This window comes from Festucalex cinctus, chromosome 10 (genome assembly GCF_051991245.1).
Source record: "Festucalex cinctus isolate MCC-2025b chromosome 10, RoL_Fcin_1.0, whole genome shotgun sequence".
Classification (NCBI taxonomy): Eukaryota; Metazoa; Chordata; class Actinopteri; order Syngnathiformes; family Syngnathidae; genus Festucalex; species Festucalex cinctus.
Window position 1 is genome coordinate 19,128,995 of NC_135420.1, and position 24,634 is coordinate 19,153,628.

The 24,634-nt window shown below is 40.1% G+C and overlaps 1 protein-coding gene across 2 annotated transcripts in view; it reads right to left on the reverse strand.

Annotated features, from left to right (window-relative positions):
• The window catches only part of polrmt (polymerase (RNA) mitochondrial (DNA directed)), a 34,040-nt gene extending 10,425 nt beyond the window's left edge, over nt 1–23,615 (reverse strand). The window contains exons 1-15 of one of the 2 annotated variants that reach the window (XM_077534676.1): nt 23,481–23,615; nt 23,053–23,151; nt 21,499–22,244; nt 20,595–20,728; nt 19,634–19,820; nt 17,979–18,128; nt 15,671–15,838; nt 15,386–15,556; nt 15,074–15,313; nt 13,146–13,931; nt 12,680–12,802; nt 11,234–11,356; nt 9,789–9,968; nt 8,326–8,412; nt 6,434–6,547 (exon numbers count right to left, since the gene is read on the reverse strand). In XM_077534676.1, coding sequence (XP_077390802.1) covers nt 6,434–6,547; nt 8,326–8,412; nt 9,789–9,968; nt 11,234–11,356; nt 12,680–12,802; nt 13,146–13,931; nt 15,074–15,313; nt 15,386–15,556; nt 15,671–15,838; nt 17,979–18,128; nt 19,634–19,820; nt 20,595–20,728; nt 21,499–22,244; nt 23,053–23,151; nt 23,481–23,565 — 3,393 coding nt within the window. In that variant the 5' untranslated portion in view covers nt 23,566–23,615. Of the gene's footprint in view, nt 1–6,433; nt 6,548–8,325; nt 8,413–9,788; nt 9,969–11,233; nt 11,357–12,679; nt 12,803–13,145; nt 13,932–15,073; nt 15,314–15,385; nt 15,557–15,670; nt 15,839–17,978; nt 18,129–19,633; nt 19,821–20,594; nt 20,729–21,498; nt 22,245–23,052; nt 23,152–23,402 lie in introns of both variants that reach the window. The other variant, XM_077534675.1, reaches the window with a different exon arrangement.
• Nucleotides 23,616–24,634: the final 1,019 nt, after the last annotated feature.

Here is a 24,634-nt window from a genome sequence, read left to right on the forward strand (position 1 = left end):
ATATCAACAATGTGGCATATTTTGAAATGGATTTCGGTCACACTGATTGGGTGTGCGCACGCGTGTGATAAATCACTTCCAGATGAGTTTTAATCTATTTTAAACTGTATAAATCTGGAGTGAAGAACATAAAAATCCTCACAGGGGTGTCAGTTAAGCCTCCTCACAGTGGAGGGCTGCAAAACAGAACTTTTCAAACTGTAATCATTCATCAATTACGACACGTTTCAAAAACTAATGATAAACTTCAAAATATTATTTTTTTCTTTGGGTTTTCAAAGAGCAAGCAAAAAAAAAAGAAGCTATATTGGGATGTATACAGTATATATATACTGTATACATCCCAATATAGCATTTTTTTTTTCTTAAAATTGCTAAGATCTTTGTCCATTTCTATACATATGCAAACAGAAATAGCATCTTAATGGGCATCTGTCAGACTTGTACAATATGTCTTCCCGATCGTAAAATGGCCACATGAGTGAGTCTGATACTGTTATTGTCAGCCTCCTCCAGTACGTGGTATCGGTACTCGCCCTTTGCTAGTTTTTACATACTTGGCCAATAAATTTGATTATTATTTCCTGCAGGAGAAATTGTTTTTAAACTAGAAAAACCAAGAAGATACTCATAACGGAACAGATTAGAGGTTCAATAGTACATTACATACAATCTAAAGATTGATTTTAAGGCAGAGTGTATTTAATAAAGTATTTCTTTCACTATTAAATCCGACAGAATGAGATAGCTGGTGTGAAGGAAGGCGACAATATTACAGAATTAAGGTGACAAGGGTTTACATGGATTAAAGTCTATCACAGCTCCATTCAGCGAGTCACTAAGCAACTCACTTTGATGGCTCCAGTCGATTGCTTGAAGGTCGCGGTGACATGAATGACATAATCACACTTTTATCAAGAAAATAGTTTGAAAAAAAGAAGGCACGGTGTTGGGAAAAAGCCCATTAGTCTCTGCCACGGCTGCTATCTCATACATCAACGCTTGAGCAGGATTGTTGCGGGGGGTTCTGTCCATCAAGCTTCTCTTCATCTTTATGCTGTGGCAGGTCTGAGCAAGGAGAAGCTTGATGTGAAAGGGCGAGGAAAAGTACAAGTAACGGAGGCTACCTTTGGCGTGACAAATGGAAGGCCGGGTAGTAAATGAGGTCATTATTTTACATTCTACTGTGCCCCTTTTTTATTACAATGCAAGCGTGCATGATCGTTGTATGAGACCAGACTCCAAGCTTTGATGAATGAGACCTTGGCTAACCTGGAGGAAAAAAGCGGCCAGGGAGGACGGGCCCCCCTGCGGCGTAAATCACCTGAGACCTGACGAGCAGATGGCGACGTGTACAAAAGCAATCACTAACCACATAGAGGCAAGTTGTCCCCATTCATCACGTCATCCATTTAACAGCATAAAGATTCATTCCACAAATAGTCATCTAACGGCGAAGTCCAGGTCATCGCGCACATTGCGTTCTTTTGACCAAACTCCCCCCCACCCCTCGCCCTTGAAACCGGAGCCGCATTTATTATTATTTCACCTCAAAATGCCACAAGATCGCGCAAGATCAACGGAATGCCACTTGGGAACGGCTCGTTCCGGTTCAGACGCCAAAAAGGAGGCGCAGAGGGCATCGCGACGACATTTGGAGTCACACGCTTTCCCCCAAATTTGAATTTCTAAAGCGGATTGCTCAACTCGTGCCGTGCTGCCACTAACACAAAGTCAAACGTTCACATCACGGCAGGTCAAGTAAACTCCATTTTGCACACCTTCTCATCTTTCTTGCAAGAAAAAAATAAAAAGAGAAATTACAATATATAAACTATTCCCACAAATTTTGCAAGTTATCGGCAGCATTTTGACAAATACCTTGTTGTTGTTTGAAATAAAATTTTTTTGGAATACTTTATTTACTGAAGAATACGATGACCTTGGCAGCTCCCTGAACTTTGAATTTTAAAACAAAGATGTCCATTGTGTACAATTAAAAAAATAAATAAAAAATCTGACATTTTGCAAGTCTATATTAAGACAAATACATTTCTTTAAAATACAATAATTATGCAAGTTCCTCTCGGATGAAACAAAATTTATTAAATTATTTTAAAATTTACAAAATGTCCAAATGTATAAATTTAAACAACTCAAACTACTCAAATATTAGTATTAATCTTTTTTTTTTTTATTATGCTGATTTTGTAATTGTAGAGTGTAATAATTGAAATTGTAATTGAATTTCAATGAATTGCACAGCCATTTCAACAAAGTGAAGAAATATTTAACCTTTTACCTAAATGACTATCGGCTTCAAATATCAGTTATCAACCTCCTATCGGCCCTGAAAAACAGTCTATCGCTACGTTATTCTAGCCATAAATATCAGGAAGACAGAGATGTTTTTCTGCGGAAAAAAAAAAAGTTTATCTTTACCCTAGATTGAATGTTTGTTAGTGGACTGGAGTGTAAAAAGAAGTTTCTGAACGAATGACCGCCTCAAGCCTCCTCAAGGGAGAGCGCTTCCGAGAAAGGCCCAGTGGGAGTCCATCAATTTCAGTGAGGATTTTCCAAAACATCTATAATTGTTTTACTGTATATAAATGTGCACTACTATAGTATAGCACCCAGACTACCTTAAGACTTTCGAGCCTGTGAGCGTCTATTAACAAATGATGTGCAATAATTAACTGTCTAGGAAAAATGATTGCCCTCAGCATAACCTTGCTGCTTCTGGCCTCAGAGGACTCAAGATCATAAGCCTGTTGTCACACTATTAACCGAAAGATCCCGCCAAAACTGATGAGTGCCCCCCAGTGCCACTATTAGCAAGGAGTGAGGCATTAGGGGAGTAAAAAAAATAAACAAGGAATGTGACCTCTGATCCGATTAGTTTTTCGCAATCCTGTTAGGCAGCCTCTGATGTATGTTCACGCTCTATTCTTCACTCATTTTGTCGGCCATGAAAAGTAGTTGATTACATGTGGGTATTTGGAGAAGAACCTGTACCTCGTCTTTCGTGTAAAGTCCGCTGGGATAAGCGCCAGCTCGCTCGCAACTCTGGTGGGGATAAGTGGCATGGAAAATGGATAGATGGATGTACAGAAAAGAACCATAACACAGTGTTTGACACCTTCCATTGCAATCCTACGCCACAATACTCATAAGGATACCACATGTAAAATTGTATTTTTACAACAGAATGATCTAATAAAGTGGTATTTATGGGAAAAACAACAACAAATTTTTAAGCGGCATAACTTAGGCAATAATTCAACACAACTTGTCCAATGATGGTGCAGCCACTTTCCCAACACTTATTGTTTTTTTTTTTTTACAGTGCCCGACTCCTCATCTTGCAACTCTATCCCTTGTTTAATTACAAATGACCCCCTCTGGCAACACAATGGCCTTGGATTGAAGAGGCAGAGCGGAGACTGGGAGATTGAATTTAATCCATCTATGCGTGGGGGGGAAAGTGACCTTTCTGCAAGTTACTTTCATTTTTGTTGTGCAATGATGCAACTGGATCAGAGTGTTATTATAGCAGGGGATAAAGGAAGTCATGTGTGACTTCATTGTCACTTCATCGGTGTGTGTGTGTGTGTGTGTGTGCTAACACGAAAGCTTCAAAGGGCTAATCGGCCTCCTTGTCCATGTTGGACATTAAACCAAGCAGAACCAATCAGAAGAAAGTGAGGGATGAGAGATGGACCCTCGGGGGAGCCACCATCTGTCAGCGCAGCTCTCTTGCACCTGCTTGTGAGGTGTCACTCCCCCTTCTGAAGCAACCCTTCCGCTTGATGTCATACTTGAGAGAGGACAGCACAGTGGGCAAGATTAAGGCTTCGCTGCCTGCATGTTTGGCATCTGCTATACAGTTACGTCGGCGTCCTTCTTTTACTTTGCTAATAAGCCTGGAGATGTAATCACTCACATACAAACTGGTCTAAAGTGACAACGCAATAATCCCCTGCTAAATCGTGGGTCACCTATTGTGGATTATAAAAATATGTTTGTGTTGAAATTAGATCTGTCAAAATTTGTGTGTTAATTTAAAGTTTTTTTAACGCCACTATTTTTTTTAATGCACGACTCACGAGCGCCCCTTACTTAGAAAGCCTGTACTGGGGGAATTCTAGTTGCAACGCAGCAGAAACGTCCACGCCAAAACTTAGTAATGCATTTAATAATAATGCAATTGAGCAGTAATAAATGTATGCATATATTTGTGGAGACTGGTGTCAAGTTGTATTTTACAATTTTAAGAATATGCAGAATTTCACAAATTATTTCATATTAAAGATTAGATAGCTCTTAATATAAAAACAAAAATGCACTCAGCTTTCACCAACGTCTTGCAAATGCAATTATGCCCCTAGTTCCATGGGTGTTACAACCCTAATAATGCAAATGCAAAACTTAGTTGGAATACAGTGTACTTAACAAAAATGTGCACTGCCGCCCTATAGTTGAACGTCATTACAATTAAGAATTAAAAATGTAATTCTTTCATTAGATAATTCATTAGATAATAAAAATGTCATTTCTTTAGGTACATGTAAAATATCGCAATAATATCGATATCGCTATATTCAGCAACAATATCGCATATTGCATGTTTTTCTAATATCGTGCAGCCCTATCACATACCAAGAATGAGAGCGACATTGATGACCTGATTCATATCACAATGCCATAGGCAACAGAAACTCAGTAAGGAGAAGGAGCCAGATGGACTGTCATGAAAATGGTATGTACCACCGACAAGTAAAAGTGGCTGACAATGAGACAACGTACCAGTGGCTGGAAAAGGCTGGACTGAAAGACAGAACAGAGGCACTAATCATGTAAACTTTTTCCAAGCATGTAATGAACACGTGTCATCCACAACGAGGACAGAAATGCTGCCGCAACACAATGACTAATCATAAACACACACGCACGTACGTGCGCACACACCGTGGCATGCTATCTACAGACGTGCTGGCACACTGACATTTATCTCTCAGACGCGCCGCTGTCAGCTTCTCCACAGTGACAAACAACTCTAATGATGTTGTGGAGCTCCATTACAGTGCGGGCCACTCATGCCAATCGCACGCCACCATCAGCGCTGCACTCTCCAACACCCAACCTATCAGGACCAGGACATTCTAGCCGGAGCACTCTGGCTTGGAAAATGTCCCCGTTGCGAATGGCATGCGGGCGGGTCCGAACAAAGAGCCAGGCTAGTGAAGAGATGTCAAATATTGTTGTATAAATCCTTCCTGTCTTTTACTTGATATCAGTCATGCACTATATATAAATATAAATGTGCTGCAAATGGAGATTGCGGGAGAAATTTACCGTAATGTCCAGTTTGAAATACTTCAGGGTTGAGAGACTTGGTGTGACTTTCACAAAATAATTCATCAATATTCTGCATATTGTCGCTGCTATATGAAAAACACCTATGTCCATTTGTTTTGTGTTTTTCACATAGCAGCGACGACATACAGAAAGCGAATCCTATTGACTCACAAAGGACTTGAAAGTTCACAATATTTTCCCAAGTCAAAAAAGTGCATATCGTGGCAAGAATGACGGAAAAGTCAATATTCAATACAACAATCAAAAGAAAGAAAGAAAAAAAAAAAGCACATGTACAATGTATTTGGACTCAACACATTGGCAGGAGCCACCGTTCGAAGGGCTGTTTTGCAAACCTTGCCAGAACACAGCAAGGAAGCAAGAAGTTGGCCATGAATTGACATGGAACATTTTGTTACTGGCTTAAACAAGAATCTCTGTTCTTTTTCTCTTTTCTTTCTTTTTTTGCTCACGCAACATTTTAACATTAAATACGCTTTGAATTGTTTTGCCAAAGGGACAATTAAGCTAACACAGTGATTCCCAAATGGTTAGTGTTGTCTTTAAGCTTCATCAGGTGGGCGTAGGCAAATTATCCAATTTCACTTAATTAGTCAAAAAAAATTATTTAGGATCTCTTCTTCACTTGTTGTGGGTGTATCAGTTTTGTGTTCAATTAAACATTATTTCACTATACTGTATATGATAATTTATGTGATTTATTTTTGTCTTTAATGCGCCGTGACATTTTTGTGATTTAAAATATGTGCCTTTCATTTCATTGCAGTTCAATAAAGGTTGGGAAACACCGGGTTGAAAAAAGTGAGATAGAATTGCTTGGCCTTCTGCAGGAAACTTTATATTTGAGGGGGGTGGAAAGACAAATTTAAGAATCGAGCACTATCATTTTAATGCAAAAGCAGAGATTACATTAGTGCCAACCGTGCAAACTATATAAAGCTAGAGGAGACGAGACAGTTGGTATGTATGTATGTTGTTGTTAGTTATAGTCTGTAGCGCAACGGGATAAAGTGCTTGAGTTTGTCATGCATAGCGCCTGTGTACGTTTGCTTACCACTTGGTTACGTAAGCGGTGGTAGGGCTGGATGACGGGCAAACCCAGGGGTGTCACCCACTGCACCGTGTGTCCCGACTTGGATATGAGCCGGGCGCTCCCCGTCAACCAGTCCTGCAACATAGGTCACACACATACTGAAATTTGACAAGAAAAGCAACACAGTAGAAGAATGTATTTCATGAGGGAAAAGCGAGTTTATTTATTTATTTATTTTTATGAGAAAAAAAAATTATATAGAAAGGTCAAAACTAAATTTTATTACAGAAAAAAAATTATGGGATGTTATGAGATTATACTTGTAATATTGAGCATAAATGGACATGCAATATTGTAGTATTTCTGTAAGAGGAAAAAAACAATGTAATGCTACACAACATATCACATGAATAAACATGTATTTTTACATTTTTTTTTTTTTTTTGTACATCTGATGATATCTCTTTAGCAAAGAAAATAAATTTGCAATATGACAATACATTTGTTTTTATTATGAGGAAAAAACAAATTATTATTTTCATGAGACAAGAGCTCAGGCTTGTAATTAATTACGAAAAAAAATATTTTTACAAAAGAAAAACAGAAAAAAAGCCATAATAATGTAGTATGGAGTAGGGAATAAATTTGTAATTTCAATGGCAAATTTATCACTTCAACATGCCCTCAAATACTCACTTGTACTATTACGATTGTTGCTATTTCAAGCAATTTAAAGCATCTAATCCAACATAAAAGTATATTTGAAATCTTAAAAATGCAGCCACTTGTGTGAAACCGAGAGGAAACAAATCAAATCAGTTAGGCAACCTATATTTGGTGTGCATGTTTAGAAAAAGGGGACAGTTCAACGAGTCGGCTTATTATAAAAGCTCCTCTCGTTCTATGTTAAAGTACAATAAATCATCTGCATGACCTTTTTTTTTTTTTTTTTAGCAAACAATTGTTGCTGGCCTACTGAGGAACAGGTGAGGAATTGTTGCAAAAACAACAAAGTTCAACAGTGTTGCTTGTAAAGCCCCATTTTGTCTTTAAGCCCTAGTAATGCCAGGAAGTTCCTTCTTACACACATCTGTGAAGAAGATGGATGATTATAGTCTTTCCCTGGGCGAATACGTTCTCATCTTATTTCTCTGTCTGAGCCAGAAACAAAGACAAGGAGACGGCCGGGGAGTGACGGATGGACTAACTAGATAGTTAGCGACTGACTGATCAATGAGTGGATTGATAGGTGGCGGGCCGAGGGAGAGTGTGCCGAGAATAAATGGGACGTGTTGGAGGAAGGAAGGAGGTCAGCGGGGGGATTGATTTGGCCGCCGTAAATTCTTTATCTCAAACCCGGGCTGTCCCCGCTCAATCCCCAGAGGAGGAGCACCACAGCGCCGGGCACTGGTTCTATTAGCGTGCCGGGCTGCTTGTGAAGATAATGCACACGGTCCCCAGCAGGTGCAAGTCCTGGTGCTATAAATGGAGCCTATGCGATGAATGTGCGCCGTTGGCAGTCTTTCACCTCATAATGCCAGGAACAAGTCATTAATAAGAGGAAAATATGACTCGCTGTGGAGCTGGAAGCTCCTCATCACAAGTTGCCTGCAGTAGATTTCAACTGTGGAACAATATTTGTTTATCTGTTGCATCTGACAAAAGGGGAGACCGTTTCCAACAAAAAGTTCAGTTGAAATGAAAGTATTGTCTTTTGAATCTATCCCGCCCCCCCCAAAAAAATTTTCCTAAGTACCAAAATTTCAAATTTGACAAGCTCAGTGGAGACAAAGGATGCGAGCCCAGTTTATGATAAATTTCAAGTTTCAAAAGAAAACAGACTCATTGGGTTGTAGTGCTATTTTAGCACTTTAAATTTCATGAATGGCTCGAATGAGGACTAGCGCACCAACCTGGATCTCCCTCGTCCCGGTAAACATCTCGTTTAGGCCACTGAAGACTTGTCGCACCAGATAGTGAGATGCCTCCCATACATATTCCTGAAAGACAAAGATGATTAGTGTATTACATGTTATTATATTCTAAAATTAAATACATGTGAACCTTTATAATTCAAATACATGGCTAAGTTGTTCAACTTATTAAAAAAATAAATATGAATTTATTCCTTTTTAAAAGCTTTTTAGTAACATTTTAACAATTTTAACTGTCAAACAAATATCAGAAAAAAAGTTAACCAATACATTTGTGGAATATGAGTTAAACAGCAAAATCAATATCAGAAGACGGCCATGTTGCCACTTGCTGTCGAGTGAAAATGGCATCACAGTTTCTCAGGTAACAACCAATCACAGCTCAGGTTCAGAAAACAGGTGAGCTGTGATTGGTCGCTGTCTGAGCCCTGAGCAACTGTGATGTCATCTTCAGTCGACAGCAAGTGGTAAAATGGCCGCCCTCTGAGATGGATAAAAACGGCTGGATTTTGCTGCTTAACTCATATTCCACAGATGTAATACTAATCAGAATGTCATGTTTAGGTTAATGAGGTCACACATAACATATTATTGTCAAGAAATGTTTAGGGTTGACTCCCCCTTTAAGCCTTTAAACGTTAACTGAGCTGAAGTCTGAAGATATATGAAATAGCATGACGACGGTTTGCAGCCTGACCTCATTCCTGTATTCCAAATTGTTTGCAGTTTGACTTTGGAGCTTCCACTGTGCAGATATATTGCAAAAGCAAGAGAAGATTTAAGATTCATTAAGACTATTTCCTATGTAAGTATAGTATGTCCTTATCAGCCATGGAGCCCATTGCTGCCATCAGTCACATTTAACACTTCTCAAAAATTCCCTAATGAAGCAATTAGAGGTCCTGATGCAAAAGTCATCTGCAACAACACTCCGGAGAGTGAAATAATAATAGATAGCGTGGCCATGTAGATCCCATCCGCATTGGAAATGAGATCAACTTTTGGTATAATGTGACTGGTTTGAGAAGATTAGATGGTCCTGAAGAATGAGCGATGACCACAGAGGAACCATTTATGCCCATGCAGGACTAAAAATAGCAGCGCAGTATCACATGTCTGTTGTTTGTTCCCGTCCACTCCAGGCCCCCCTGATACAACCATACAAGTCTAATATTTCACTGCATTATGATTGTGTGTGTGTATACTGGAAGTGGCTGTTATTGTAAATACGCTGTGTCAAGGTCAGAGTGACATGATGAAAATATACTCAGTTGTTGGCATCTGCGTGATAAATGTGCCAGCAGAGAAGGCTTCACACATGTGCTAAGTGCCCCACATACAGTGGAGGAGATCCTGTGCAGAGACGGTGCTAAAAATAAACCCGACGGTAGCGTGAGGGAACACCCCCCTTTTCCCCTCACCTCGCTCGCTCGCTACCGTACCTTTGGGAACTCATCAATCTCCTTCAGGCGCTTCTCGATCTGAAGCCGTCCCCCGTAGCGCGTGACCCCGTACACCAAGGTCATCACGGTCTGCTTGACCACTTTCCGGCTGATGAAGCCCTCCAGGACCTGGGCGATCTTCAGGCCACTCTTGGCGTCGCGGGCTCGGAACTCCTCCACCTGAAACACAAAGCGGGTTGGGCGGGAGCACAATCATCCAATGTTGTGGGAAAACGGGAAGCAGCCAAACGCTCGTTGCAATTTGATGCAATCAAGGCAACAAGGTTAGGAAGTGCACAATCACTTCTTGCACCATGCTGTGTTGAAAGTAATTGTCACTATCTGTTGTGGTAAAATACTACTTTCGTCGAACAAACAATGGGGAAGCAAACAAGAATTTTCTCTTTTTTTGGTCTATTTATTGTCACAGAAGTTGCCTAGAGGAAGTACATTGAGACTTCAAAAACACAATGGGGCCACATGCTGCTTGACCATGTCATATGACAAATACTGTACATAATTATCATCGTCACATGTAGCAGCTTGTCTTGTGTCCAATTACCATGTCCCAAAGAAAGTGTGTGTTCTACACAGAATATAAATGTTGCGTTCAGACTGCTTCAAAAAAAAAAAGCATGCATATACACTTTATCTGTAATTTGCAGTACTGTGTATGATGTCAGAAAAGTTACAGAACTGGTGCCACCAAAGATTTACTTCAAATAGGGTGATCCGATCCCGATGACATCATTAAAAATTACAAATTAATTAATTAATTAATTAATTAATGTATTTATGTATTTATTTATTTTCAAAAGTGAAATCAACTGAATTTTTTTATACAACAATATATTGTACGCGTGCCCCACTACGATTCAATTTAGGTGTAATTTCATTGTTGAACACAAGATGGCGGAAAACTGTCATTTGACACTGTAAATATGACTGAAGAAGAGTGAAAACAGGAAATACAGTATTTCAGCTCCCCCTAGTTTTTGCTGAAGATTAGTGATTACATCCTCTTTAATCCTGCTTTTTACGCCAACAGAGAGCAACACCTGTAGGTTCATTCTTATGATGTACATCCTTGGGCATGATTACTGATGATATTTGCGAGATGGTAAGTTAAATTTGTTAATTTTGAAAAGCGGGATTTGTTTACTGGAAACACATGGAGGTATCAGTACATTGCAAAACTGTTTGTAGAATATTTTGCTATATTCTCTTATGTTTAAATGTGTTATTTTACTTTAAATGTACCTCATACATCCTACATCATGCTGAACACCACTGGAAACAACACAACCTGCATTAATTTAAGCACATTTATAATAGTTTAGCAAAAAGTGAGCATTATTTTTGCAAAGTGAGAACATGTATAGCTACATATACGTAGCTCAATCTGTTTCCCCATTTTGTGAATATCACTCAAGTTGTGTTCTAACCTGCTGCGCCACTCCACTGTACACGTCCTGCGGCACGTCACAGGGCACGAGGTTGACTGACGTGGCGCCAATAACGTCTCGGCCAAGTGCAGCGTAGTGCTGGAGCCCGTTGCAGGAGCCGTCCTGGAGGAGACGGTAGGGGAGATTAAATGCAGCCATGTGATGGAAATGAGAGCAGAAATATGGATGGAGGATGTGGTTTGGGTGCATGGAGGGGAAATGGACAATTAAAAGAACGTATGAAGCGCAGAAACGATAACCCAGAAGAGCACCGGTGTCAACCAAAGACAGCATCACTGGACCTTCCCTTATGAAAAGGAAAGCAAGTGATAAATGAATAAGTGGATGTAGTTACATACGGCAGTCTACAGTGTTTCCACTATAACACTGAGGCAGGATGGCTCTTGTTGACAGCAGGGGTTTTTTGCTTGCTTTCTTGAGACGAAGCACAATTTTTGTATTTATTTTTTTAAACTCACGTTACATCAATGAACAAATTCTGCAACAAGAATACATACATACTGCAATAATTTACATGTATTTGCTTGCTTAGTTACTGGGCCTGTTTAGTAACAAAAAGCTAGGTCTATATCAATAATCAATGGATATGTGGCAAACTGATTGCTTGCAAAATTGATTATTTTTCCCCAAATGGCTCAGCCCTACAATGTTAAGTACAGCTGGTTGCTGTCTGGCTGATGATGATGCATGAGATTTCCTACAGGTTCCTCATGTTCCACATCACGCTTCGCCGTCAGGGACAGCGCACATTCATCAACATGAATCGAGTGGCAATGTTCCAGACTTCATTCTCTATTCCTAGATAGGCTGGATAAAACCTGGAATTTTTTATTTTTTTGGCAATTCAAATCTCGCTTCATATTGAATGCAAGTCTATTTTGCAGAAGCTAAATGGTTCTGAATGACAGATGATTTAGTATCAAAGGTGCATTCATAAGTAGCACTAGCTTGCACTTTATCGACATACGGCAGAAAAAAGGTCTAAAAAGGTTAGTTCGGTCTTAGATAGTTAATATTAATGTGCCCTTTAAAAACGTAGCTGAAAACATGACTGGTAGTAAAAATCTAAATTTAGTGGTTATATAAAAGAATTGATAAGAGACACATGCTCTGATTCACATTCTGCCCATTGAGTTAGCTGCTGCGAAGGAATATCAGATTTCCAAAGCAATGTAACCACATAATAATAATAAAATAAAATTAAAAAATCAAAATAATTTGATATAAAACTAAGTAGTGAAAATAGTTACTTTGCCTAGTAATATTATAAAGTAATTCAATCACTAACTCAGTGACTTTTTTGAGCAAGTAATGAGTAACTACAGCAAATTACTTTTATAAAGTTCCCAACACTGCCAGTCAGTGCCAGCAAAATGTTTTTTTTTTTTAATGAAAAAATGAATGGATAGAAAACACTGATGATACCTGGTGCACAGGAAAATGAGAGATGAACTGCGTTGGGTCGGGAGATCTCACGGCGCTGGCGATCTCCATGCAGCAGCCGAGAGCCTGCCACGGCTCATCTGCATTCATCCACCATTTCTTACCCTGAGGAGACAAACACAAGCATGAGGCACCCATACGCCGCATACATATTTAATATTAAGTCAATAGACAAAACGTTACTTTAGTTTTAATGGTTGACAACTTGTGCAGCAGAACTTCACCATAAATTGGCTGCTAGCCTAACCCGCTAATTTTACTGTGTTGTTTTCAAGTCCATTAGTGGTTCATCATTAAAGAGTTGTGGGGTTTTGTTATGGAAAATTGTGGTTGTCATGACATTTCGACTGAATAATATGCCGATATTAATACTTTTAATTTACATTTTTCCTATTCTAAGTTCATCTTCCAAACAATGTGAAGCAAATGTCAACAAAGATCGACGTACATTCAAAGGATGGTCAGCAGAGTCCAGAATGTCCCCCATGATAGAGTTGGCGTAGTCCAGCCTTCCTTGCAGCGAGCTCCTCTTCTTCAAGCCTGTCAGATTGACTAAGTGGATCTTGAGCCAGTCCAGGCCCTTTGGCCCGAGCGGCTTCCCCTCTGCGAACAGCAAGATGGAGCGGGTCACGTCGCTTCCCAGGTGGTTGAAGTATGGAGGACAGGGGTACGTGCGTCCCCGGAAATCCATATTATGCGGGAACCAGAAGACCTCGTCCCTCATGTGGTTGGCGATGGAGAGTTTATAGAGGGCGTCCATACGCAAGCTGTGCATCTCGTTGCATTTCTTTTTGGCGTTCATCGCCTCCCGCTTCATTTGGGCCTTCTCGCTGGCAGTGTAAGAGGGGTCGTGCCGATTGAAATTTGGAATTGTGGGGGCTTCCGACAGGGGAGGAGGGATGTCGAGCTTGTCGCTGCCCCGATCGTTAAAGATGGAGATGATGATGTCCAAGAGAGGCTTGTTGATCCTCCAGGCACAGTTGCCCAGTTGGTTAAGGGAGTCTATGACCGGGTGAAAGTTCGGGCATCTCTCCAATAATTCATCGTGCTGGGTCGCCCCATGCAAACTGCGCATCAGCTTGGCAGGGGTCAGCAGGTACGCGCCAAACTTAGCCGAAGTCCAGGGTGTAGGAGGGCAGTGCATCGGCATCACGGAGGGGTCAAATGTCAGTTTCGTTTCCACGGCGTCCTGCTGCAACTGAGTGAGGATGGGGTGGGGCTTAATGAAGCCCACCTGAGGGGAGAGAGCCAAGATCAGCACTTGAATAAATGTGAAAATTGCAGCAACAGCCCTTAAAGCAACAGTCACTCTAAAAGGAAAGACAGAAAAATGTGACCCTGTATCAGATTTTGAGGCTCCACATACTATATACTTTACTATATTATTTGTAATTGAACTGGGGATAGACCACTGATCTGAATATATGACTGGATAGTTGATAGTCCATACATGTCCGTGCAAGCCGTTGAAGTCACAGGGCGGCCGTCTTGCTCCTCCCATCTCACGAGCAGACTACTACAAACTATTCGGTGTACGTACAGATGAGACATACAGTATACAGGTCGTAAATTGTTAGTATAAGGCCGTTTGTTTTTTTAACAAGTCGGCCTCATTGATTACTAATAATCTGTATCATTTCTAGAAAAAACAACAACATATCTGTCACTAAATTGAACTATTCACTGACTATGACATGTAATTATAAAACAACACAAAAATATCTAATAAAGTAATTAACGTGTTGTAAATAGTCTTGTGGGAAGAAATAGAGCAACCTGACAGTAAAAAAAATAAATAAGCCAAACATTGCTTTGCACCACTCAGACGGTCATGCTGCGTCGTCAAGTCATTAGGCGGCTCCCCTGATGAGCTAACCTCCAAAGAGAGCAAAGGTGGGGAGAAGAGAAGAGTCACAGCAAAGGCAGCGAGAGCTACAACTGCCTCTCATAAGCGCAAGGTGAAAGTTATCTCAGTTATCTCCTACTCTTGCATCAAGTAGTCCTCAAAGTCTTCCTTCGTGCTTTCCCATGACACGGTCACTTCACCCTCCTGCAGTCTGGTGGCAGCCAATTAAAAAGGAGACACTTAAAAAAAAAAAAAAGGGATTAGCCTGGATTCTTTGCGCGGGAGGGTAAGCGGTTTTATAATTTGGCCTCATGGGAGCGTCGTGCTTGATAGTGGGGTGCACAAGGTGACACTGACTTAAGAGTGTCAAAAAGCCAAGGACAAGTGTATTCAGATGCTTCCAGTCATAATTAATCCGTGAAAATGTCTGAGATCGAGCAGACATTAGTTTGCGATGACTAAAACTCTCAATATCTGTACAAAAATTGAAATACATTCTGATAGAAGAGAGAGATGTGCGGACATGGTACCTGTCGGGCGCTTCGAAAAGTGTACATGTGATAAAGGATGGGGATGGACTTCCTCTCGAGGTCCGAGTTCAGGATGTCGCTATTGATTTTAAGGTTCTTGACCATCAGATCGAGCAGGTACGTTCCCAGCTCCAGAGTAACATTGTTGGGCCAGGAGGAATTGCAACCCTGGAGCGAGGGCCCCGACGGGTGTTCCATTTCCAGCTTGCACCACTCCTCCCGGGGAAGCACGTTGTACGCCTGGAAGGAGAGAGCAAAAACAGTTCACGAGAAATCTTTTTTGTTTCTTTCTTTCTTTCTTTTCTTGTATACCTTGGTGTCTTTGGCTAGCAAGTTTACGTAAGCATTGTAAATGCTGCTCAGCTTTTCCACCATCTGACTGCTGTATTTGTGGCGGACTGAGTACTTTGTGTAAACGTGGTTGCCCAAATCTTTGGCTAAAGTCATCAGGGACTCGCCGCTGGGAGGCATGCTGGAAATACTCTGGTAGGACACAAGACACAGCAGCAAATATTCAGGCCAATCACAAGACTGCTTTGAATCTGCACTGTTTGGCCTTTCATCGAGCTGCCGGCTGAGGTTGGCGGGATGCATTACCTGTATCATGATATCCACGTAGACATTGTCCTCCAGCAGACAGAGGTAGGGATAAAGGCTGAGTCGGAGGTTTTTGCTGCTGGTCTTCCCCAGGATCATCTTGCTCTCCCTGAAGGCTTGGAGGAGGGCCTTGTGCCACTGAGCCCGCTGCACCGTCAGTAACGCCCTCTAAAAGGACGACATTGCTTGTGATCGCAACACAGATGAGACAACAGCAGTCAACAACACTGCTTTGTGCCTGTCAGGGTGTTGCTGGAACAGGAGTGTGAAGTTGACACTTATTTCTGTTGTGTCGAAAGCAATTGTCACTGTCCGACAAGTATTTTCAACGCCACACCAGATTATGGCTGCCGATGTCATCTATCGATTTTGCAGTGTGCACAACATCCATTTGACCTGAGTTCTGTGTTGAAGGCACTTTCTCTGAGGAAAAGAGGCTCAAAGACCAAACATTTAAGTTCCGTGCTAAATTTCCTAAGATAAGCTAAAATAAGCTTGTAATTTTTTTTATGGTGATTTTAAAATTTAAAAGTAGGAAACTCCGTGAAACTTCTATAGTCTACTGCTCCAAAATATGAAAGGCAAACAAAAATATGTATTCTTTGGGAAACACATGCTTCTTAATCAAACTGAAATTGGAGTAATATTAGCAAGTACACTTTTGGTGCATTACCACCACCTCATTTAGTTGGGCTGTGTTTAAAAAAATCCAATGTTCAATAGCGAATTGATTTTCCTCTTCAAGTCCGATATCGATTCATAAAACAATGAATCGATTATTTCATATATCTCTTTTCCCCACAAATTCTCAAGAAAATAGAATTTTAAAGGCCACATTTTTTGTGTATTTTACAGTTTTCTTGACATTTAGCGTTTACATTAATTTAAAAGTATATTCTTACATTTATGAAGAAGATATGAACATTATTGCACTTAAAACCATTTCAGAATCTTTTTAATTTATATTAACAATTATTGAATTAGCTTATGAAAATATTTTCATCTCATCCTTGCTGATGTCAATGTTTGGGTAACACTTAAGCGATGATAACGCGTGTTACTTTGATTAATAAACTAAATTATTTGACCAGTTACTGTCGCCGCAAATTATACTTTGTAATTTAATATTTGGGGTGTTTTCTTGGATTGATGTGCCTTAATTAATCAATATCAGATTGAAATGAATTGAACTGTGAAAAATCGAAATCAAATCAAACTGACCTCTTGTGAATCGAAATAGAATTGATTGAAGAAATTAGAATCAATTAGAATTAGAATCAATACCTAGCCCTATTATTTAGCATGCGGCATCCACCACTACAAGGATTTACCATTGATGGCACAAAAAAAAAAAAAGACGACAATAACCTTTGGCCACGATGCGGTACGGGATTGTTCTTCAAGTAAGCCATTTTAAACTAAAGGAAGTTTGAAGCTGAAGTTTTGAATGAAACCGGAACTCATTCGCTGTCATCAGTATGATAACGAAATGAGGATTTTGGGTGCCAGTCTGAGCTCTACTGCTCATGGTTTCGGTTATTGCGAAATAAATTTCCCAAATAAATTTGAGTTATTGTCCAGTGCAACTTACTAGTATATCTGTTTCATTCTTTTTCATGATGCATTTTGCTATGCGCAGGTCGGCCAGGTCCTATTGTAATTCCAAATGCCCATCTGAGTGTTTTCATACTTTTATGTTTAATCAAAGACTTTTAGCCAGCCAGTATAGTAGTTTTAAGTAGTGACAGTCTGGCCGGTGGATGGAGAGGCGACTCTCACTCCCTCTTCTCCGGGTTCCTCCATTACAATACATTATTATTCTGCCCTGCCTGCTTGCCTTCCTGCCTGCCCGTCTGTAAATGCTTCCTGGCCACTAGGGACTCTCGGCTTACTCGCTTCCCACGTAGCCCATCTGCAGAGGCAGACGAGCCAGCCTGGACTTTAAATGCCACCGTTAGAAGAAAGATATGACGTTTGCCTCCTCCACACTTGAAGTGGACAAGAAGTGCCCTCAGAAATGTGTCAGTAGTGAAAATAAGACAAAGACCACTTTTTTTTCACCTCGGTCCAACAAAAAGTTAAATTTCCCTAATAATACTCTAAATACACACAAGTTCAATATTTTCAGTGTATGCTGTAGGTCATTAGAATGCACTAGATTAGGCTCGATCCCACCAAATTTGTCCATGAATACATTTGAACTACATTCTATAGCAGTCTATCTGTCTGTCTATTTAACCCGAGCAGATTTGTCGATACATTTGATGACTGAATGAAGATTAGGCAGTTGAAATTAACAATGTCTTACCCTTTTAGCTATGTTTTCTGTGACAGGCTTGGATGCTTCCACAGAGTCAATGGTGACTGTGCAGGCTTTCTCCATATTGAGCTGGAGTTTGAAACGTTCCTGGAGCTCTTCTTGAGTGAAATCCAGCTTTGGGTACTGGTGGTTATCCCTCTGAAAACACATACGCAAGGAAAAAAAAAATCAATTTGATATTGTAGTTGCATGTAGTAAGAGTGGAGAGGGGTGGGTAACTTATGACTTGTGGTTTGTAGAGAGACATTTGATTTGACCTTGGTTAATGAGCCACATGCTGCTTCACCATGTCAAAACGCACATATATGAATATCTGGTCATATGTAGCTGCCTATTTTGGCTATATTAGCCACTACAAACCTCCTCAATGCATAGTATTTTATTTTATTATCATCTTATTATTTAGTATGGCTGTAATGTATAGGACTGAAGGAGCAATGACTGTCTCTAAGTTGAAGCAAAATCAAACTGCATTTTACATGAGCATGTGACACAGAGCAAACAGTATTCTAATGAGCTTGAGCTTCTGCCACCAACGTGGTCTCCCGAGGCGCCACGAGAGACCGTCCTGTTTGCTATTCCGCTATCGAGCGAGCCAGTTTATTTGGGCAGCGTTTCAGCCGTTAGCTCGCCAATGACGTCAGTTGAATGCGAATTATGAAACAAAACAAAACAAAAAGCTCATTAACAACAAAGACACAATGAGATAGAAAAGGCAAATAGGATGTAAGAATGTAGTGGAAGCTAAAAAAAAAAAATTACAATGCTTGGAATGGAACGAATGTAAAATGCGAAGATTAGAGGAGGTGGGGGAGACGGGGGAGAGGTGAGAGATATTCCGAATCACGAGGATTTTTGCCTGGACAAGGGGCATTGAGAACCAACCCATGTTAGTCAGAAGACTTTGTATACTGAATTCTACATGTTTTCATGGTGTTTCCCTGCATTTAAGACAGAGACAATATTATCACACAAAAAAAACAGACATATCTTGAAATATCTTCATTTAAAAAGTTACCAAGAGAAGCTCGCCATAAAAGCCACACCTCTTTAGATTGTTATGTGCTATGATGTAACTCAATATGAAAATATTGTATACCAATATCACACTGTTGCCCTATGTATTTATTTTTGTGTTTATTTCATTGTTTTAATGTTGTCTGCTGCCAGATTGGCATTGGCAATGAGCATCTGCTCTCACTTGTATAAATAAATCTTAAAAAACAAGATATTTAGCATCAACACTCAGCTTTACTATGCCCCGACTGCTCTGCAGGCGGCTTATGTTGCGGTAATGACTTCTCAGGATCCACTTGGAGCTATCAGTCTCTGTGAAGGCAATTACAGCCATCTAGTGGCACCCCCCGTTGTTGTTGTTTTCCGAGGGGGGTGTCTATTTAAAGCGCGACATTTTACTTAAATGGACGCCAAACCTGGTGAACAATTAGAGGAATGCATCTACGTGAGCAAAGAGCAAATAACTTGAGAGAAACAGGATTTACAACTGCACTGTGTATTAACTGTATTAAAGATGATTGCCTCCATGTTTATTTTGAGAATTAAGCACATTTGAAATTCTATACACGTCCTATAAACCAGCACTCAAATAGCAAAAAAAAAAAAAAGTGACATGAGTCAGATACCTTTGTGTAGAGATCCTGAACCAACAAAAGGGGGCTTTGGCTAGGGGTGGGGTTAGAGGTGGGCTGGTAGTCGGGGTGGACGACACGTACGGCCTTCATTGCCATGTCTCTTTCATCAAGCTGGAACACACACTGGTTGAAAACATCGTCCACAGAGAAGCCATCCTCCTCCATCTGGTTCAAGCACCTGTCCACATATACACATACGCATAAGGTCCACTACAAACTTTATTCATTGGTTACAGACGACAGTTGTAGAATATCAATGACTGCGCTTATATTGGCACAAGCTTCTTCTGCCTGACTGGAGATGTGAGCCCGATCCAGAGGCAGATGGATGCTGACAGCGTCAGCGAAATGTTGATTCGAAAAGAATATCCTCGAGGTCGGAGCACACAGTCGCCATGACCGGACTGCACATCGAAGATAATGCTAACCTGCCGCTAGGCTAGTGACTGGCATAACAAATGACCCCCAAAATTCCAAGTTACCCAGCAAAGCGTTGATCAGTGTTTGGTTACACTGCCTCCTAGAGGACATTTTGGATAACTGCCTCGCATTCCATGCAGATTGCACAATTTTCATTTATGGGAAAATGAAACAAGCTTTGTACAAAGATAAGAATAGTCTGCAAGCACATCAGCGTAATCAACAGGAGGAGCAAAGACAACAAGAGAAGATGAATGATTTGAGTGTAATGAGCCTGGTGTATATTCAAGCTAGTTTGGTTTTGAAGAGGTAGACCATTGCCCAGCAAGATTGGCCATGCAAACGTACGTGTAACGAAAAAGATAAGCTTCCATAACATAAACACGACAAGTAGAAATAATAACAAAGAGGGGAAAAAACTATGAAAAGATGACATGTTATGAATTATTCTTATTATTATGTTATGTACCGTATATACATTGTCAAACTCATCCATGTGATACTGTAGTACTAGTCAGTGTACTATACATACCTAGTAATAACTCGGGTAGGGCAGTTAGCGGTGCGGCCCATACATTCCAGAGCAGCACAATATGAGCCAATATTTGGCCGTAGACCCGCCTCCTCCAAGAGAATAAATAAGCGGCCAATCTGATTCAAGGTGCCCTAAAAAAAATTTTTTGAAAAAAAAAACAAAAACAAAGAGTATTAACTTTACATTCAAATGTAATAAAAGTGCTTAAAAATGATAAAACATGTCAACTGAATTCTAGAATCAATGTGACCTCAAGCACAACTTGATTTTATTTGACATACGATATAATTGTATGCAACTTTGCCATTTCATTCACAATGGTCTGGTAGTTTAGACAAAAGTTTCTCTTTCTGGGCCTCAGGACCGATAACCGAAACTTCAGTTTTGTCCTGTTTAATCTGGAGAAAGTTTTCTGCCATCCAGATTTGACATCAAAGATACTAACAAAAAAATAAAATAAATAAGTACATCCCTTGACCCTGTGTCACCAGCAGACAATGAGATGTACAAATGTGTATCATCAGCATAACTGCGAAAGTTAAGAGGGAGCACATACAGGTTCAAAAAGCACCGGGCCTAAAATTGAACCCTGGGGCACGCCATGTGATTTTATGGACCACAGAGAAAGCGTTAACGCATCAAAAAAATTATATATATATATATATATATATATACATATACATATATATATATATACATATACATATATATATATATACATATACATATATATATATATATATATATATATTAATGATTATTTGTCCAATTAATCAATTACAAGAATTTTATTCTACCAAATGCCTGAATTGGCATAGGCCACAAAAAACAAAAAACCTTTCGGTCAGGCCCAAATTTTCCAATTTTTGTAATTGAAATTGCACATAACTTTTCAACACACCTTTTTGGCCCAGACTCGCAACATGATGTTGTAGACGTCTGTGTCGAGAACTGCTCGTCGACTGCGAACTCTGTGCTGGCTGAGCAAGAAATTCTGCGCTCGCTCAATTTCCCCGGCGAACACGCACGCCTCCAGCCAAATGAAGATGCGAGAGCGCATGTTTCCCATCCCTCCTTTATTGTCCTGCAGAGGATCAAGCTCCGGTTGATTTGAGGAGGACCACGGGCTGGCTTGCTGGCTGAGCCTCCTTTCCAGTTCGGCCACCCGTGCAAGTTCCTCCTCAGTCATCTGCTTCTCTACACTGGGAGGTTTCTTCTTGGAGTCCTTTTGTTTGTTTTTAGGGGCTTTTAGTGATACAGCAGCCTGAACGTTGGACTTCACATTGATCTTCTCAGCCAAGGTAGCAGTCTTTTTGGTTGATATTGTTTTGTAACTAGTGCCAGGAAGTTTAGGGGTGCCTTTACCACCGGGATGCTTTCCTGCCACTTTCTCCGGCCGTTTCTTCTGCTTGATTTTCTTCTCTTTAGTTAATTTCTCCATCCAGCGAGTGGGCTGGGATTTAGAGGGTTCCCTCACGACATTCTGTGGCGATTTGGAAATGTCTGGCCTCTCCTGAGATGTGCTTGTGGGAGTTCTGGCAGATGATATGTGTCTCCCGGATGAGGGGGCATGAAGAAATTCCACTTTTGCTTTTTGGACATCAAGAAGGCCATCAGGTTGAAGTTGTTGGATCCTGGCCTCTAGCACTTGGGGAAAAAATACAAATGCGGGAAAAAAAACTCAAATTAATCACTAGCATTTCCAAATAAATTGCCCAAAATGTATGTGTGATTGTTTGTATGTCTAATTAAAGCCCTGCGTTGAGTGGCAATCAGTCCAAGGTGTACCCCACCTCTCGCCCGAAGTCTGCTGAGATAGGCTCCAGCTCACACATGACCCTATTAGATGTTTTGAATATAGAGAAAGCTTATGTGACATAAGTTTTTTTTTTTGGTTGTTTTTGTGCAGCTGATATTAGCATAGTTTCCTGTTCTCAAGCTGCTGGCTACTTTGATGCAGCAATTGTTTTGTTGTCTTGATAATTGCTGTAAATTATAAAAAAGGTCTGGACAGGGCTGCATTTGCTCATCTACTGTATACTTGCACATGATCATGGTTCCAAAATGGCATTTAGTTGTTGGGGAGATGCTAGACTGCTTCCTTGCTCCTTCAAGGTACCGTTGAGCAATGCAAATTCCACACACCTCCAAACTGAAGAGGTGCTGCACTGTTAGTGTGCCATTTTCTTGCTAATGTCTTTCCTTGGCCTGCATGTGAGTAATTTGCATCCCCATGCATGGTGTGCAAATCCTTTCCCTTTGAGAGATTTTAATAAGTAAAATAAACGTAAACATCAAATTCAATCTTATCCAACCATTTAAAAAAATAAATAATCAGCAAATGTGGTAAAATGACAAAAGTCACCATCATAAACTACCATATTGACATAGTTTAAGCTTCATATTTTAGGATTAAAAAAAAAAAAAAAAAAAAAAAAGATTAAAAATACCTTACCATCTAACAGTTGAGACTGTTCCACTACACGTTTCTTTGCATCTTCTGTCTTCCGGACTGAAAATGAAACGTTTCTTCGGTGAAGTTGTAAATGAGTATCTGGAATAAATAAACAACAGCAAAGTAATTAGCAACATCCTGAACTTGGTTTGTATCTACAATTGGACTCGTTGTCTTTTAGCCTTGATTTAAGTGCTTGAAATTACTCAAGATAACACAATTCGTTTATTTTCTGCTTGTTTATTCTATGTCAATTTGGCTTTTGGGGGAGTTTTAAATTAAAATGAGACAATACCAAACGCCCTCAGCCAAGAACGCTGGTCGTGCAAACAAAACATCATTCGCCTCACATGCTAGTTGTCTAACTGCGCTTTTTCTCATCGACAGACACCGCTGACAGCATTCCATAAGAGGGACACGAAACGTACACTTTTCAAGCAAACTGCGCCGATTAAGACATTTGAGGAAGGCACCAATTCTAAGGAGTGACATGTTGACATGCAATAACCGCATTACATATAGCACTAGGTCGCCATTTTGATCCAGACTAAACTAGTCGCAAGGCTGAGCTATCGTCATGCGTAAAGACATAGCTAGCCGATCGCAGATAGAAAGAGCGTTTTTATTTGTACTAATCGTCCGCGACTTTATTCTTCGGCTGTTATTTTTAATTTTTTCAAGCCATAAAATCCAAACAGTTAAATGTATTACTTCGTACATTCTTCTTTTATTGTTGTTGTTGTCCAACGATTTGGCATTTGCAACGCATTCGATTGAATTAAAAAATGTTGAACCGTATTCGGGCCTACAGGTGTCGCCACAGGCCATTGAAAGTCAATCAGCTTCTGAACACTGTTTGTGTAGTAATATTTATTTTAATTCAGCTTAGATAGTGATCTGGACATTTTATGACAAGGTCAAGCCTCCCAGTAAATTATGATCAGTCCAATTAATTAAAACAACATACAGAACAAATTTTATCAAGCAGATGCCAAAAGAACTTCTGAAATTAAACCCCAGGAAACCATATTGAGTCACCCCACCAGGTGACAGTATTGCTCTGCGAATACCTTGCAGTTCCATTTCCACTGGGCATATTTGGCTCCCCAAATGAGTGCTTTTACTTGTTTGCGTTTAGTTTGATTATAAATATGCATCTAATGACAAGCCTTTCTTTATTTTTGAGGTGGGTGGGGGTTAGGGTGCTTCATGTGATTCCAAATGACCTGTGGGGTTCTACAGATGTCAGAGGAAAGGTCTGTCACATGTCTGTCACATAATGAACTATTGACCCCTGGCATGGACCTCACTAAAACACCTTCCTGTTTCTTCACCATTACATGTCCTCCACCAGGCATCCTGGTGAGGTGTTCTACTTTTAATCTTAATTATATTTTCAAGGCTGGTTAACTTCTCTTTATACATGTAGGCTATGACTGACTGATATGAGTGTTAAAATGTTATTTAAAATGTTGTCTGCACTGTTACTAAAGGCTTTATATTGGCCTGTTAAAATGAATTAGAACAAATTGGAAGTCAACCAGTTCAACTGTACTCTTTAACTCTTTAATCACTGTGGGAA